The sequence below is a fragment of the Aquarana catesbeiana genome, linkage group LG13 (assembly GCF_042186555.1).
Source record: "Aquarana catesbeiana isolate 2022-GZ linkage group LG13, ASM4218655v1, whole genome shotgun sequence".
Taxonomy (NCBI): Eukaryota; Metazoa; Chordata; class Amphibia; order Anura; family Ranidae; genus Aquarana; species Aquarana catesbeiana.
This window is the reverse complement of record NC_133336.1, coordinates 155,705,261-155,723,948: the sequence shown is the minus strand read 5'-3', so window position 1 is coordinate 155,723,948 and position 18,688 is coordinate 155,705,261. Positions and strand designations below refer to the sequence as shown.

At 40.8% G+C, this 18,688-nt stretch overlaps 1 protein-coding gene across 6 annotated transcripts in view; it reads right to left on the bottom strand.

Annotated features, from left to right (window-relative positions):
* MTA1 (metastasis associated 1) overlaps positions 1-18,688 on the bottom strand; it is a 611,607-nt gene that overhangs the window by 225,055 nt on the left and 367,864 nt on the right. For 2 of the 6 annotated variants that reach the window (XM_073610311.1, XM_073610313.1), the window contains exon 17: positions 9,667-17,336. The exons of the other annotated variants lie outside the window; for them this stretch is intronic. In XM_073610311.1, the coding sequence (XP_073466412.1) occupies positions 17,191-17,336 (146 nt within the window). In that variant the 3' untranslated portion in view covers positions 9,667-17,190. Of the gene's footprint in view, positions 1-9,666; positions 17,337-18,688 lie in introns of those variants that run through there. 6 annotated transcript variants of the gene reach the window in all.

The following is an 18,688-nucleotide window of genomic DNA, read 5'->3' as shown; positions in this document are numbered from 1 at the left end:
ATGTATCACCTGAGGTTAGTCACTTGCCTGGGTATATGTAAGGGATTCCTACCACTTTAATGTCGGCACAATCCTGGGTGTGCAGAGTCGGCAAGGGCTGGCTGTGTAGATTCTCCTTCTCTGGAGGATTTGCAGATGCCTCTGGACTTCCACTTTTTGAAATCATTTATGAGTCCAGCTAATCAACGTAGTCTGCGTGGATAAGCGGTTGTTCAGCTGGTACTCAAGATCCAGGCTGCTTATGGCACCATGCCCAAGCCATGCTCTCTTAATTTTGTTTTATGAAAAAGCAACTTAAAGGCCAAGTCCATGCATGTGACTAGGTTTCATGCTACACCCACATTTAAGGTGCAACAGCATGGTCACATTCCCCAAAGCCCCACCCTCAAACCACCTCCAACTCCAAGGGTACATTTCCTTGCAGAAACCTGTCATATTTTTAAATTGATCATGGCTCCAACCACATATCCATGTCATCCAGCCCAGGATTGTAAATAAATTAAACAGAATTGTAAACCGAGAAACAATGCAGTGCCAGTGTTCCCTCTCCTGTATTTTAGGCTGTAATTCCTCCAGCAGGAAAAGACAGGGGGTCACCTTGCACCAGACTGTGCATCACACCCACAGTGCACTGATAGTAGGTGCAATGCTCTGCAAGCTTCACTGCAAAAAAGATCATGAGCTCGCTGTTGTACATTTAATAACCTTGTGCAAAAGGTGGACTGTCAATTGAAAGTAATAACAAAAACATACACTAAAAGCACATAAAAAACAAAGGAATACATTTGACTAATACTATAGGCCTTTGTAAAATTTAATTCCATACAGATATATATTGGGGAAAAAAAACAGGAAATTAAGTCCTGGAACCTGTATCGGTTCACACCTGTGCGTTTTGCAGAAACACTACAGCCCATTTAAAATGGGTTCCTATGGTACAAGTTCACATCTCTGCGTTTTGTGGCCGGTGCATTTTTGGAAAGGGATGGGGACTTTTTTCCCGCGATTTGCGTGTAATAGACTTGGAACCGCACCAGAAACGCAAGTGTTGTGATGCGATTTTTTATGTGTTTTATTTTAACACGCTAAGCAGGGGGCCGGGAAGCCGGCCGCCACATCCTTAACAACCAATGAGTCATCAGCTGTCAGCTGCCTTCCCCACTGAAAGCTGAATGTAAAAAAAAAAAAAAAAAATGCTGGCAAAAAAAAAACGGCATGGGGTCCCCCCCCCCCCAGGTCCATACCAGACCCTTCTGGTCCAGTATGGATTAGGAGTAGGAACCCCCCACGCCAACACTAAAAAAAAAAAAAAAATGGTGTGCCCCCCCCAAAATCCATGCCAGACCTTTATCCGAGCATGCCGCCCAGTAGGTCAGTGCCCCCCACCCCAAAGCACCATGCCCCCATGTTGATGAGGACAAGGGCCTCTTCCCAACAACTCTGTCCGGTTGTTGTCGTGGTCTGCGGACGGGGGGGGGGGCTTATCGGAATCCCCAGATCCCGCCTCCCCCTATGTATACGAGTAACGGCTCCTACTCATTCACCAAAAAAAAATGTGAAATGTTAAACTACAAGTCCTCTATTAAATAAGAAGCCCGGAGCCATCTTCTTCAGTGGAGCAGACTTCTTTCTCGCCATCGCCGGTTGTCCACTAAAAAAACGGTCTTCTCCTGAAGCTGTCTTTCTCTGTTGTGATGTTCCCGCTGTCCAGCACCTCTTATATAGGCATGGGGTGTGGCGCCATCCACATCGCCTGCCCCAGGCGACGTCATTGGACGTCCTGCCGGCCAGCAGGAACAGTAAAACAGAGAAAGACAGCTTGAGGACAAGACCGGCTTTTTTTTGTTTTTTAGATGGTAACTGGCGGCAATGAAGATGGCAGCAGCGAGGAAGAAGGCAGCGAGGAAGAAGAAGGCGGCGGCAGCGAAGAAGAAGAAGAAGGCAGCAGCAGCGTGGAAGAAGAAGGCGGCGGCAGCGCGGAAGAAGGCGGCGAAGAAGAAGAAGACAGCTCCAGGGGAGAAGACAGCACACAAAGAAGACGGCACCGAGAGAAGATGGCTCCTGGCTTCTTATTTAATTAAGGACATGTCAAAAACCAGCTGTAGTTTAACATTCCACAGTTTTTTTTTTGGTGAATTGGGTAGGGGTATGATGTACCCAATACCCATTCACATAGGGGGGGGGGCTGCGATCTGGGGGCCCCCTTGTTAATGGGGGTTTCCAGATGCCGATAAGCCCCCCGCCCGCAGACCCCAACAACCACCAGCCAGGGTTGTACTCCATCAACATGGGGCAAGGTGCAACACACCCCCCCCCCATGTTGAAGGCATGTGGCCTGCTATGGTCTGCAGGGGCGGGGGCGCTCGCTCGTCCCCTCCCTTTCCTGACCCACCGGCAGCATGTTTAGATAAGGGTGTGGTATGGATTTTGGGGCCATGCCATTTTTTAAAAAAGTTTGGCTGGGGGGGGGGGGTGCCTGGAGGTGAAACTTATGCCGTCTTTTTCGCTGACAGTTCATGACTCATCAGTTGTGAAGGACACGGCAGCTTCTCGGCCCCCTCCTTAGCAACCAGCTATATACAGTGTGTGTGTTTGAGGAAAAAAAAACGTAAATCGCAAAAATGCATGAAAACTGCATGTAAAAACACATAAAAAACCACGGGTTTAAAACGCAAAATGTGCCTGAAAAATGCATCAAACGCAGCCACATAGTTGTGAACCTAGGCTTAAAGTGGGTGTTAACGCCCAGCTCTGACATTTACCTATAGGTAAGCCTACAATAAGGTTTACTTATAGATAGTGTAAATATCTCCTAAACATGCACCGTTTCGTAGATATTTACTGTGCACGCAGCCAGTGACTCCACTGGCGCATGCATGGGAGTGACGCCATCCCAGAAGGATGAGGGGTAAAGATGGAAGTGCCTGCACCTCTGACATCTCAGCGCTGGAAGGGCTTTGTTTTAAGGCAAGTTTAACATAATGTGCTAGTATGCAATGTATGCAGGGTGCTAAAAAAAAAAAAAAGTCCAGTGGTTTAATTCCTACACAGCAGCACCGAGTCTGTCACTAAGAGCAGGACAGACTGGAGTTTGTGCTCCAAATATGCTGGATTTATTTTGCTAGAAATTGGTAGAAAAAAGGCTCATGCAGCACATGTATGCGGCGTGTAAATGCATTCTACTGGAAAAAATGCATTCTCATATGCACACATTTATACACACGTGCAAGCATATGCATATGGATGCAACTTTGCTGCATTTTTTTTTTATGCCTCTAAATACTGCTCTTCAAATACTGATCTAAACACCATAGGCTAACAAACGGTTTAGAGGAATAAAAAAATGCTGTACACCTGTAAAAGTGGTGCTTTATGCCTGTCTGAATAAAGCCTTAAGGTGAACTGCATACAAAATTTTATGATATATATATATATATATATATATATATATATATATATATATATATATATATATATATATATACACACACACACACACACACACACACATACATATATATATATATATATATATATATATATATATATATATATATATATATATATATATATATATATATATTATATTCATGTGTGTGTAAAGGCAGGTGCCCCAATACTTTTGGGGATATATATATATATATATATATATATATATATATATATATATATATATATATATATACACACACATATATATATCCCCAAAAGTATTGGGACACCTGCCTTTACACGCACATGAACTTTAATGGCATCCCAGTTTTAGTCCGTAGGGTTAAATATTGAGTTGGCCCACCCTTTGCATCTAAAACATCTGCAACTCTTTTGGGAAGGCTGTCCACAAGGTTTAAGATTGTGTCGATGGGAATGTTCCAGAAGCGCATTTGTGAGGTCAGGCACTGATGTGGGACGAAAAGGCCTGGCTCATAGTTCTCCACTCTATTTTATCGGGTTGAGGTCAGGACTCTGTACAGGCCAGTCATGCTCCTGCACCCCAAACTTGCTCATCCATGTCTTTATGTACCTTGCTTTATGCACTGGTCCTAATCATTGTGTGTAAAGGCAGGTATCCCAATACTTTTGACAATGGAATGTATACACAGTGCCTTGAAAAAGTATTCACACTCCTTGAAATTTTCCACATTTCATCATGTTACAACCAAAAACGTAAATGGAAAATGATAAATAATTTTCAAATTTTTTACAAATAAATATCTGAAAAGTGTGGGTGCATTTGTATTCAGCCCCCTTTACTCTGATAGCCCTAACCCCTAACTAGTGGAACCAATTGCCTACAGAAGTCCCCTACCTTTGTTTCATAGACTTTTCTTTAGCGATTTTCAATTGTAGTGCCTTTAAAGTCCACTTAGGGGTTATTTCTTGTGTCTAGATTATTCTGATGTAGCGCTCTTTGAGGATTATATCACCGATACAATTTTCTATAGTTAGTAAATAGAGTTCACCTGTGTGTAATTTACTCTCAGTATAAATAAAGCTGCTCTGTGAAGTCTTCAGGGGTTTGTTAGAGAACCTTAGTGAACAAACAGCATCATGAAGGCCAAGGAACACACCAGACAGGTCAGGCCAAGGAACACACCAGACAAATTGTGGAGAAGTTTAAAGCAGGGTTAGATTATAAAAAAAATATCCCAAGCTTTGAACATCTCACGGAGCGCTGTTCAATCCATCATCTGAAAATGGAAAGAGTATGGCACAACTGCAAAAATACCAAGACATTACAGTCCACCTAAACGGACAGGCCAGGCAAGGAAAGCATTGATCAGAGAAGCAGCCAAGAAGCTCATGGTAACTCTGGAGGAACTGCAGAGATCCACAGCTCAGGTGGGAGAATCTGTCCACAGGACAACTATTAGTCATGCATTCCACAAATCTGGCCTTTATGGAAGAGTGGTAGGAAGAAAGCCATAAGAAGTCCCATTTGCAATTTGCGAGAAGCTATGAGGGGGACACAGCAAACATGTGGAAGAAGGTGCTCTGGTCAGATGAGAAAACATTTTTTACTTTTTGGCCTAAAAGCAAAACGTTATGTGTGGCAGAAAACTAACGCTGTACATCACCCTGAACACACCATCCCCACCATAAAACGTGGTGGCAGCATCATGTTGTGGGGATGCTTTTCTTCAGCAGGGACAGGGAAGCTGGTCAGAGTTGATGGGGAGATGGATGGAGCCAAATCCAGGGCAATCATAGAAGAAAACCTATTCCAGTCTGCAAAAGACTTGAGACTGGGGTGGATGTTCACCTTCCAGCAGGACAATGGCCCCAAACATACACCCAAGGCTACAATGGAATGGTTTAGATCATAATTATGTGTTAGAATGGCCTAGTCAAAGTCCAGACCTAAATCCATTTGAGAATCTGTGGCAAGACTTGAAAATTGCTGTTCAGACACTCTCCATCCAATCTGACAAGGCTTGAGCTATTTTGCAATGAAGAATGGGCAAAAATTTCACTCTTTAGACGTGCAAAGCTGGGAGAGACATACCCAAAATGACTTGCAGCTTTAATTGCAGTGAAAGGGGGGTTCCACAAAGTATTGACTCAGTGGGGCTGAATACAAATGCACGCCACACTTTTCAGATATTTATTCATAACAAATTTTGAAAACCATTTTTCATTTTACTTCTACTTCACAATTATGTGCCACTTTGTGTTGGTCTATCACATAAAATCCTAATAAAATACATTCATGTTTTTGGTTGTAATATGACAAAATGTGGAGAATTTCAAGGGGTACCAATACTTTTTCAAGGCTATATATATATATATATATATATATATATTTATATACACACACACATTATATATATATATATATATATATATATATATATATATATATATATACACACACACACACACACACACACACACATATATATATATATACACACGCACGCACACAGTTAGGTCGATAATATATATTTGGACACAGGCACAATTTTATATTTTTCAGGTATTTACCATAACATATTCAAGCTATAGTTATATACTGCATATGGGCTGAAAGTGCGCACACTCAGGTTTAATTTGAGGGTATGTACATCCAAATCGGAGGAAGGGTTTAGGAATTAAAGCTCTTAAGAATAGCCACCCCCCCTTTTTCAAGGGACCAAAAGTAAGTGGAGAATTGAATCATGGCCAGGTGTGGGCTACTCCTTCGTTCTATCCTCGAAAATTAAGGTAAAAGGTCTGGAGCTGATTCTAAGTGTTGTATTTGCATTTGGAATATATTGCTGTGAACCTACATCATGTGTTCAAGTGAAACAGGCCATTGTAAGGCTTCAAAAACTAAACAAATCCATCAGAGAGATAGCAACATTAGGAGTGGCCAAATCAACAGTTTGGTACATTCTGAGGAAAGAAGAACACACTGGTGAGCGCAGCAACATAAAAAGGCCTGGACATCCACAGAAGACAACAGTGGTGGATGATGGCAGGATCCTCTCTATGGTAAAGAAAAACCCATTCGCAACATCCAGACAAGTAAAGCACACTCCTTGAAGGTGAGCGTATCATTGTCAAAGTCTACAATCAAGAGAAGAGCAAATAGAGAGGGTTCTCCACAAGGTGCAAACCATTCATAAGCCTGAAGAATAGAAAAGCCAGATTACACTTCGGCAAAAAACATCTAAAAAAAAGCCAGACCAGTTCTGGAAAAGCAATCTTTGGACAGATGAAACTACGATTAATCTGTACCAGAATGACGGGGGAAAAAAAAGTGTGGAGAAGGCTTGGGACAGCTCATGATCCAAAGTACACGTCATCTGTAAAACATGGTGAAAGAAGTGTGATGGCATGAATGGCTTCCAGTGGCATTGGGTCATTGGTGTTTATTGATGATGTGACAGAAGACAGAACCAGCCAGATGAATTCTGCAGTGTTTAGAGATATATATATATATATATATATATATATATATATACGGTCAGTCCAGATTCAGCCAAATGCAGCAAAGTTGATTGGACGGCGCTTCACAGTACAGATGGACAATGATCAAAAACACACTGCAAAAGCAACCCAGGAGCTTTTGAAGGAAAAGAAGTGGGACATTCTGCAATGGCCAAGTCAATCAACTGATCTCAACTCAATTGAGCATGCATTTCACTTGCAGAAGGTAGAACTAAAGGCAGAAAGACCTACAAACAAAGACCAACTGAAGACAGCTGCAGTTAGAGCCTGGAAAAGCATCAGAAAGGAGGAAATCCAGTCTTTGGTAATGTTTATGGGTTAGAGACTTCAGGCAGTCATTGCCAGTAAAGGATTCTCAACAAAATATTAAAAATTTGCATTTTATTTATGATTATATTCATTTGTCCAATTACATTTTAACCTCTGAAAATGGGGGGGCTGTGTATAAAAACGGTCACAGTTCCTAAAATTTGTACTTGAAATTTATGTTCAACCCCTTGAATTAAAGCTGAAAGTCTGCACTTGAAATTCATTTGGATGGTTTTGTTTTAATTTTATTCTGGTGGCATACAGAGCCAAAAGTATAACAATTGTTCTGGTGTCTATATATATATATGGACCTAATTGTATATACACACACATACCACCACCACTTTTCCTATCCATGTGCATGTCACCTGCAGTAAAAACGCAAATGCAGAGGTGTAAAAGAGTCCTTGTTCAAAAAAAAAAAAAAAGAAAGGGAAAAAAAACTAACCTTTCTTTGGCCTACTCAACCTTCCTGTCTGTTAAAAAATCCTTATCACGCTGGCAACTAAAAGGCATCATCTGAAACGTCAATAAAATGTACAGCTGACATATGGTGCATAAATGTTCTCATGTGTATGACATGCAAATCAAACAGTATTGTTTCTATTGGATGAGGCAGAGTATATTGCTTTATTTGTATATTCATTCATTTGACTGATTCTATGGTCTAAGTGTCTAATCTCAGAAGCAATGTATCAAATACAAGATAAAAAATAAATATTAAAGAAAATGATTATGTACAAACTTAAAAAAAAACGAAGGAAGATAGAAGATGGCCCAAGTTGACTTCATTAGAAAATAAGTCAACAAGCCAAAAACATTATGCATGTTGAGTCTTCAAAGTCACTGACTAGAAAGTACCAAAATGACTGAATCAACAGCTAGGCAACCAGAATATTCCAAAAGGAAGGTCAATTTAGAAGTCTATTTAAAATGCAGTAATGCCCAGCCACCAATTTCATTTTGGTAGCCAGATGAGGGAAGGCCTATGCCTGTTTGCTATGGGCTACTGCAATTTGTACACTGCTCTTTGTAGCAGCAAAATGTTGTGGATTATGGGCCCTTTCACACTGATGCACTTTTACCCTGCTTAAAAGCGCAAGAAAAACACAATAAAAAGAGTTCCCTTTGAATTCTATGGAACTCTATCCACCAGTGCGGTGCATTTTGTATGCTGCAACCTCTGTGCCATTTCAAACATGCCCCTAAAATGCAACTTCCATTGAAATCAATGGGAAATGCATCTAAAATGCACCAATTGAGTTCTTGGGTCACATGTTTCACAAGTGCTTGCCGAGAGTCAGGCAACCAGAAAGCGCAGCAAAAATTCATATGGATTTTTCCAAAATGCATACCATGATTTAAAGAGCACCAGTGTAAAAGGACTATACAGCAATTTAATTGTTAGGTCACCCTTTAATACTTCACTGTGTAATCAACCAGTAAAGTGATTATTTTTCTTTTACATTTTTTTCCTTTACAAACATGTTATACTTAGCTGGTCTGTGCAGTGGTTTTGCACAGAGCATCCCCAATCCTCCTCTTCTCGGGTCCCCTCCCCCTTGCTGAGTGCCCCCAGAGCAAGCAGCTTGCTGTGAGGGGACTCGTGCGTGCTCCCTCCCGAGCTGGCTCTCCACATCCATAAGAAACAGAGCACGGCTCACCCCCGCCCTGACAACAGTGGGAGCCAATGGCTCCTACTGCTGCATCTCAGTCAATCGGGGGGGGGGGGGGGGGTAGAGACCCAGGAGAGCCTTGGCTCTTGTGCCCATCTCTGAATTGAGATTGGGCTTATTAGGGGAGCTAAGGGGGGAGCTGCAACCCGTGGGGTTGAATAAAAAAAAAAAAAAAAAATGACATAACATTTTACAAGTTACAGTAAACTTTTTTTTCCTTTTTGGATAAATGTTTTACATACATGAATAAAGCTGATCATTGTAAGCACCTCCCTGGCAATGTTAAATGGTTTGTCTCAACCCTCTAACTGCTACTTTGTCTGAACAGTTTGGTCTGTTAAAGTAAGTTGAATAAACTACAGACTTACTGACTGTATCACTAGATAATGGAAAAAAGCCTAAAAAACAAAAAACTAATGCAGCCACCACATCCAAGAATTGATGAGCTGCAATTTAACACATTTTTGTTTTTTGGTTTAATACCGCTTTAACATCTTGCTAGAAGTAACTCGTTAGAAGGACATTTGTCTGTGTGATGGTAATACTGGAAATAATGTGGTTTCATTACCCAAGATATTTAACTCCTTGTGTACTCCTAGACATACTACTACATTATTCCATGTCTTATATGGACCACATATGGAAAGTAAGGGGGCATATTCAGTAAGAGTGCAACAAAAACTACGATGAGCAATTTGAGGTAACAGCAATATATTTTCAGTTAACTGAAGTAAAATCAGCAAAAGGGTAATCAAAATATTGTTTATTTTCAAAAGGACAGAAGTATAAAGGGTAGATTGTTTTAAAGGAAAAAAAACAAATGAAAAAAATAAAAACAACCTGTGACTATGCTAAAATCTGATATGACGCTGGGCTGTAAGGATGAAATTTGCAAGTAAAACCATCCATGCCAGATACCCATTTGCTTTCAAGCACGTTTTAACTGCTTCCCTTCCGTCGTATGTATATATACACGTCCTTGGACGGGAAGGGTGATATTTCAGTCATTGCTGTAGCAATAATCAAGATATTTTCCAGGGCCAGCAATTTCCTACAAATTAAAAGTGATCACTTCTACATATTTTGGGCTGGTGGGGTGGAGTTGGTCCTTGGCAGGGCGGGTCGGCCCAGCCCGAGCTGTCCTTCTGGCTTTTGTCACTGCTAGGCCTTATGGCTGTCGGTCGCTTTGTAACCATGAAGATCATTCAGCATGGCATACATATGCGTGCTGATGGGATTTCCCATGTGGCAGATGCTGGCCCGGTCTGCTAGGACGTCTATTGTGTGTGCGGCATTGTTGGTTCCACTTCGTCCCGCCACCACTGGGCATGTGCGGCTGTTATGGGCCGTGCATGCGCAGTGGCATATCTGCAACGCTGCCCAACCCGTGTTTCTTGGTGGAGGAGCTCGGCCTAGGGCCCCTTATTTAACCCCACTCCCCCTTAGGTACAGCATAGGTGGTGCTCTCTCTGAGGGCGATGTACATTGGGATGCATATGCATTGTGGTGGATAGGTGAGATGTATGGAAAACCATAGTGTCTCCTTGTTTATGCTCCATTGTCTTTTAGATGCCTATATTGGCTTTGGGCATTGTTGTAGTATACTTATTTTTTTTTTATATATTTACAGGTGCACCACTTTGGTCTATTTGTAATGTTTGGCGTTTCCGGCACTGCTTGCCCCTTACTCTGTCCAACACTGGGATATGTTTCCTTTGATAAACCCTCACTGTCTTTATATAACTTTATAATCAGATATCTTTCCCCCGTCTATTTAGAATTATTTTCATTTTTTGGCTTTGGGGGTAAGTGGTTTTCTTGGTAGCTATTTCTATGCCATCTACTGCACCTGGGGAGATGTTGGCTTTTGTATCCCTATATCGGTTTGGGAATGAAAGTATTTTGGAGTATATTGTCACTCTTATATTTTGTAGATTTGGTCCTGGTTGATAAGCTCCCCTCCAGTTGGGTGCCTGTCCTCTGGGGTTTACAGTGGAGCTATTCCATATTTGACTGTTCTTATGTCCTTCCTTTGTGGTGGCTGCGAACTGTGCCCCTTAGCTTGGTCTACCAGTTGTGCGTAACCTGTTTTTCTGTTGTCTGTTACCCAAATTTGTTGATGTTTTCAGTTGTCAGATGGTTATTTTGCATTTATTAACAGCACAAATAATCTACTGAAGAAACGCGTTGAGATTTTGCAGCTTTAGACTCTTCTTTTGAAGTTCTACTGTCAGATTTATTTGCCAATCTGTACTGAACAATTTTGGTTTATGTTGTACCAGTGGGTACGGTAGACAAAAAAGCTGGGAGTGTCTGGTAAACATTATAAATCTTTGTATGTTCCCAAACAGGAAATGGTTTCAAATTTTTTGCATTCGATAAAATCGCATGTATGTTTTTATATAGTCGGGTTGAAAAAAGACACAAGTCCATCTCGTTCAAAAGAAAAAAAAAAAAAGAATCATACAATCCCATATACACAATTCTTCACAGTTGATCCAGAGGAAGGCGAAAAACCCCAGCAAAGCATGCTCCAATTTGCTACAGCAGGGGAAAAAATTCCTTGAGAGATCCCCTGAGAGGCAAACTTATTTTCCCTGGATCAACTTTACCTATAACTGTCAATATCCAGTTAGAGTAATATTTTTGTCTGTCTTTTTCTGAGATGTTTAACCACTTATACACCTAACTGCCCAGACCAAATTTTCAGCTTTCAGCGCTGTCGCACTTAGAATGACAATTGCGCGGTCATGCTACACTGTACACAAACAAAATTTTTATCATTTTGTTCCCCTGCTAAACAAATTTAAAAAAGACCGAAAATTTCGAAAAAATGTTTTTTTTTGTTTCCGTTACAAAACTTTGTAAATAAATAATTTTTTCCCCTTCACTGATACGGCTACACTGACGTGCACTGATAAGGCGGCACTGATGGGCACCGATGAGGTGGCACTGATGGGCACTAATATGCGGCACTGATAGGCGGCACAGATAGGCATGGATGGGCACTGATAGATGGAACTGTACACCAATAAATGTTACTGATGGATGCCAATCAGTGCCAAACAATAATGCCTGCCAATCAGCGATGCCCATTTTGGGCACTTATTGGCATCCCTGGTGGTCTAGGGTGGCATCCCTGGTGGTCCTAGCGGCATCGCTGGTGGTCCAGTGTAGGCATTCTCGGGTGGGGGGGCACAGACTGCCCCGTCTGAAGAGCAGCCGATCGACTCTCCTCTACTCGCGTCTGACAGACGCGAGTGAGGAAAAGCCGATCACTGGCTCTTCCTGTTTACACTGTGATCAGCCGTGATTGGACACGGCTGATCATGTGGTAGAAACTCTCCGTCAGAGACGCTTTACCTAGATCGGTGTTGCAGGGTGTCAGACTGACACCCCGCAGCAACGATCGCCACGATGCGTGCCCCCACTGGCGTGCAGCGGCTTGATATCCTGCCGGACGTCATATGATGTCCGGTCAGGTTATTGAAACCACTTTGCTGCCATTTTGCTATATGGCGGGTGGCAAGTGGTTAAGCATCATTAAAGTCCCACATTGAAATCTACTTCCTACACGCATTTTAGGGATGTGGTGCTTGGTATATCCACTTACGCTATGTCTATAGTACTAAAAAAAAAATAAAAGTGTATTTTTCCTGAAAATATGCATCTGATAAGCTGCTGCACAAATATTGTGCTAAATAAAAACTGAAACCACCATTTTTTTCCCCAGGGCATCTGTTAATGATAGGACTGGGCTTCTCAATCGCTCGGGAGAGCCCGCTAAAAGTAGCGACGAAAGGGGGGTGTATTCCAGCTGCCCAGCCGCTTGGAGTACTTTTAAAGCTTCATGTACACATAGCCTACTTTGACAGAGGGAAAATGTAAAACGCTGCAAAATCTCACTGCGATTTGCGGCCAGCAGTCAAAATGTTCCTCTCCTGAACGCAATTCTTCTGCGTTCAGGAGATGGAGGTTGAACCCCTCCGCTTACCGCAGCAGCTCCTAAATGATCCTAAAAGCCTATGTGTACATGGACACATGGGCTTTTATGGCGTTGAGTTTAAGAGCTTTGGCAAAAAAACTCAAGGTTAGGAGCCGCAGTGTACATGAAGCCTAACATAAAAGAGTTATCGGCCCTAAAAATTGATACCAGGATCATGGTCGTAGCCTCAACCATGATCCCAGTATAACCGCTTCCCTACCGTGACGTATATATACTGTGGCCAGTAGGGAAGCGTTTAAAGCATAAAATGAAAAGAAATCCATGCCCAAAGGCTTATCTGTAAACACTGATGCGGAATACAAATAGAGCTGCTTTAGCTCAAATAGCACTCTTAATGCACGACAGGAAATGGAGTACAAATAGAGTTTATGCATATGTATAAATTTCAACAAATATTTGACAGGTTACAATCATTTCTTTGGCTATCTTTTGTAATAAACCTTGGTTTGTATATCTCAGACAGCAACATAAGTATGTTTGTATAAATATATACATTCAATCAGGAGTAGTTGGTATAGCCTAAAAAAAAAAAAAAAAAAAAAAAGTCCCAGATGAGTAGTTGGCATGGACTAAAAGACCCCAGTGAATAATGGAATTTTCACCTACGTGGAACAACATATTTTAACAAAAAGTCTCACCCTCTACATACACTCATACTGTCCTTTGCATCCTCCACTACCCATTTTCAAGTTTAATGATGCCCAGTATCATTTAAGGCAACAGTTCCTGTGAGACCAGGTTGTTTGTGACAAATCTGCTAAAAGTGGGTCATAGTGCAGCCTAGGCTCACAGTTAAACTCCCAACTACTGATGCCGGTGAAGAGGAAAAGAGGAAAAACTCAACACATGACCAGTTGGAACACGACAGTTATGTATCTTGGAAAAGTTTTCAATTTTTCTGTTGGCAGAGACTGTAAGATTACTTTCACACTGGGGCGGGTTTCAGGCACTTTAGCGCTAGAAATAGCCTCTGCAAAGCGCCTGAAAACCGCTTCCCAGTCATTGTGTTGTGTCTTTACACACTGCGGCGGTGCGCTTGCGGCACATTACAATAAGTCCTGCAAGCAGCATCTTTGGGGTGGGTTGGGAGCTTTGTATTTAGTGCTCCCAAAATGCCCTGCACATTGCAGTGACTGGGCAGCACTTCCAAAGCGCCTTAAAAGCGCTTTAAAAAGCACCATGAAACTGAAGTTTTTACCCTTTTCGGGTAAAAACCGCCCCGCTAGCGGCCTGAAAAGCACCGCTAAAATGAGTGGCACTTTAGCGCTAAAGGCCGGTGCTGCCACTGTGAAAGGGGTCTAAACTGATTCGGTCTGCTATCATGCCTGCTTTAAAGGGAACCTGTAAAACATTTCTTTTTATATGCTATTTTGTGTTTATAAACATTTCTTTTTATATACCAATTGCCACAATGTTTGGTCTTTCTAGGTATTGTAGTACATCAGCAAGCTTTAAACCAGCTAGAGCAGGTAGCAAAGTCCCAAAAAACTATTGAACCTAGGGAGCAGAGCTCAGCCCTTTTCTGCCAAAATATCGCAGAGGAGTTGCAGAAATTGTGCAGGCAAAGGACTGCATAATTTGCATGAGCTTCCTATCTATGATCAATCTGGTCATTCCCTGCCCTTTTGGTCGGGCATGCTGCGGAAATAATTTAAGTAAAATCTATGGTGGAGGAGTAGGCATGCCACAGCAGGATAAGATTGTGAGCCATTGCCTGTGCCTTCCAACACAGGTGAGTTAGCATGGACTTTTGCCCTGATCAGACAAATAAACCAGCAATGTTTATATTTATTATATATATATATATATATATATATATATATATATATATATATATATCTATATATTGATAGATATATATCTATCTATATATAGATATATATAAGTGCTATATATAGAAGTGCTATAGTAGCCTGCTAGCATGTTTGTTCAAAAATGGCAATCAACACTCCCGTTAGGATCTTTGTTCAACATTTCCAAACTGGAGCTGAATGGTAATTTAAAAGCCTCAACAAAGCTTGCTGAAAGCTCTGGAAGAAAAAAATTATATATATATATATATATATATATATATATATATATATATATATATATATATATATATATATATATATATATATATTATATATATATATTTATTTTTTAAATCTAACAATCGTGATATTTGATCTTTTTTCAGTTAGGCCCGTTTCACACAGGCTTCAGCTTGTATAAGAGCAGTATAAACAGCATGCTTTGAAAAATCATTTGCAAAGCTTTCAGCCACTTTTGAACAAACATGCTAGCAGGCTATAGCACTTCTTGAAGTTTGTTGAAAGCATGCTGAGGAATTGGTAAGCTGCAATATAATAAATGTATTCTTTTGGGTTTAACACGTTTTAACTTGCAAATGATTCTGTGGCTTGACTACCTAAATCTTTATTACATATTTTTTAAGGATATATAAGGTTTTTACTTGTTTTAACAAATACTTTGCTCAGATCAATAGCATAGACTGTGAAATTAATATCTGCAATTTTTCAAAAGTTTAAACTTATGATTAAAAAAAAAAAAAAAAAAGTGTTGTTCTCTTTATAAAATGCACAACAAGGCAGTGACAGAACAGTCTCGCAGCTAGGAGCTACAAAAGGGAGTTTAAAGCGGGAGTAAACTCCCACGTATGATTTTTACCTATAGGCAAGTCTATAGGTACAGTAAATATCTTCTAAATGTGCACCGTTTAGGGGATATTTAATTTAGATGCAGTTGGTGACGTCACCGACGCATGTGCTCTGAAGGAACGGCATACCAGTGCTGTAAACATTGACGTCATCGCTGGCTCAGCCATTCACATCGACGAAGCTTGTGAACCCGGAATAGAGACCGGGTAAAGATGGAAGCGCCTACAGCGGTAACAGCACGCTGCTGGAAGGCTTTGTTTTCAGGCAAGTCTGTCATAGTGTGCTAGTATGCAATGCATACTAGCACATTATGGCTTAAACTGCCCGGTGCCTATTTTTTTTTCTTATGCAGTTTACTACCCCTTTAGGATCCTCTTGGGCAGTTTGATGAGGAATGTTAATTTACAGCCACTAAACAGTCAACAAAAATTTCTTACAATTTCCCCAAAAAATTATTATTCTGGAAATTAAAAAAGAAAAAAGAAACCAACTTTTCAACTATTGAAGAAAACTTTGGTAGGTATTTATTGCAACTTTACCTAAAGCCCAACTGATTTCTTTTTTGTTATTGATGTCTCCCAGGTGTGAAAGAAAAAAAACAATACTCACTTTCAATATGAAGTTGCTCCCAGCCCAACCCTCAATCATAATATACTGTTGCAGAAAGTGATGCTGACATTATGTTAGAACTGCTTTCTGCCTCAGTATGGACCACCCAGCTCAGAGAATTGGCAAGGAGTAAAAGAGCTCTGCAGAATCACATGGTCACCATTACAATTTCTAAAAGGTAAGTATAAAATTAAATATATCAGAAAACATGCTGGGGTACCTTCAGGGAGGGAGGGGGGAGAGTTGGGCTTTAAAAACTCACACAAAGTTGGAATCACACATTAAATTGTATGATATTTGGCAAACAGTAGGGAAGCCACATCCTGCTTTAAAAAAAAACAAAACATGCAACTTCTTGTCCAATCACAGTATTCCAGAGTGATCTGTAGAATATAATTGCTAACGGGGTACATTTGGAAATGGAAGCAAAGTACCTAAATTGTTTTCCTGCCTAGATTCCCATCTGGTGATAATCTGGTGCTGTTCAAGTTACAGAATTCATTCTTTCATGATTCATTCTGCTTAGTACCACAACCCCTTCTTGTACAGATAGCTAGAAATGAACCTACATTTATGCTAGGACAGTGGTTACAAATAGGAGGCAAAATTGAAACATTTAAATGACAAGACAAATATTTAAGCAAATAATTTCAAAAGCAAATCCAAAATACATAAGTGATAGCCCATACAAATGTGATTCAATAGACTGTAATTTCTTAGGAAAATTGTAAATCAAACCATGGAGATCCGCATCTGACTTTTTTTATACAAGATAAACTGAATTTGTGCAGGGAAAGTCAACAATGGAAATGAAATTATGAGGACCTTGCAAAAATGTTTTAGATGAAAAAAAGTTTCACAGTTTCACTGAATAATAGAGTTCATTTGTTCATATAGGTATATATAAATTTTAGATAGAGAGAAAGAGGGGAGAGAAAAGTTAACACCTATAAAAAAAAAACCGTTGATTTGTGTCTCTTCACAGCTTCAGTCCAAATTAAAAGGTGCTCCATTTTCTCTCCCCGTCAGGTTTAATCTCCTTCAATACTTTCTCCCTTCTACATGCAAGAAAGGCCAGCGCTTTTTTTCCATCCACTGGATTAAGGCGAACATCTCTGCTTGTTGATCTGTCCCTAAAATAGGCTGCAACATAGTTTGAAGTTACAAACCCAGAAAATGCATTTCCGTACTTATGCACAAAAGCAGTAAGATACAAATAAGAAAAAGGTGTGCAATTATGGAATAATATAAAATAATTTATTTAAATGAGCCTATGCATGGTCTGCATCAATATTCATGCCATCCTGAATAGAAAAACATTAACACTCTGGTAAAACTTAAAAAAACACACATGTTCCTTGAAACATCTATTACAGGGTAGTTTTTTTTTTGTGCAACAAGATGTTAGGTAATGATTTTGTTCTGTTACCATACTTGTTTTCCATAATTCTGTCCAACCTCTGAATGTACATGCCATTATAGCATTTGCCCAACTAAAAAAGAAACGCAAATCTTCTATACCGTATATACTCGAGTATAAGGCGAATTTTCCAGCACATTTTTTTGTGCTGAAAGTGCCCCCTTGGCTTATACTCGAGTCAAGCACTTTTCTGCAGCAAAAAATTTCATTTTCCGAACCGATTTTGGGGCCCTGTATCTTGGGGCCACTTAGCGCTACGGACAAACCCAGAGGAACTAGTACCACAACATATCCAAAGCTGGGGTTCCTAGCACCAAGTGGCCCCGAGATACGGGGCCCCAAAGTCAGTTTGGAAAATGTCATTCTCTGCTGCAGAAAAGTGCTTGACATTTTCTGAACTGACTTTGGGGCCCCGTATCTCAGGGCCACTTGGTGTTAGGAACCCCAGCTTTGGATATGTTGTAGTGCTAGTTCTACTGGGTTTGCACAGCAAATTTGGGGTTCCTAGTGGCCCTGAGATACGGGGCCCTAAATTCGGTTGGGAAAATGTCATTCTCTGCTGCAGAAAAGTGCTTGACATTTTCTGAACCGATTTTTGGGGCCCTGTATCTCGGGGCCACTTAGTGCTAGGAACCCCAGCTTTGGCTATATTATGGTGCTAGTTCCACTGGGCTTGCAGAACAAATTTGGGGTTCCCAGCACTAAGTGGCCCTGAGATACGGGGCCCCAAATTCGGTCAACTGTGTCCATCTGCAGCAATGTCATTTCGGGACCCTTTGGGTCCAGAGACCCCAAATTTTGGCTGCAGCTAGGGGGCATCTAGGAACCCTTAACTACCCTGTTTGAAGTTCGGGGTACCTATGGCTGCAAATGGGCACAGTGAGGCATGCAAATGGGCATTGTTGACCCTCTTTTCCACTTACAGTAGCTGCGCATTTCTCACCCTAGGCTTATACTCTAGTCAATAAGTTTTCCCAGTTTTGTGTGGTAAAATTAGGTGCCTCGGCTTATATTCGGGTCGACTTATACGGTATATATTTTAGTCCAGAATAGAATGAAGAAAATATGTTCAAAA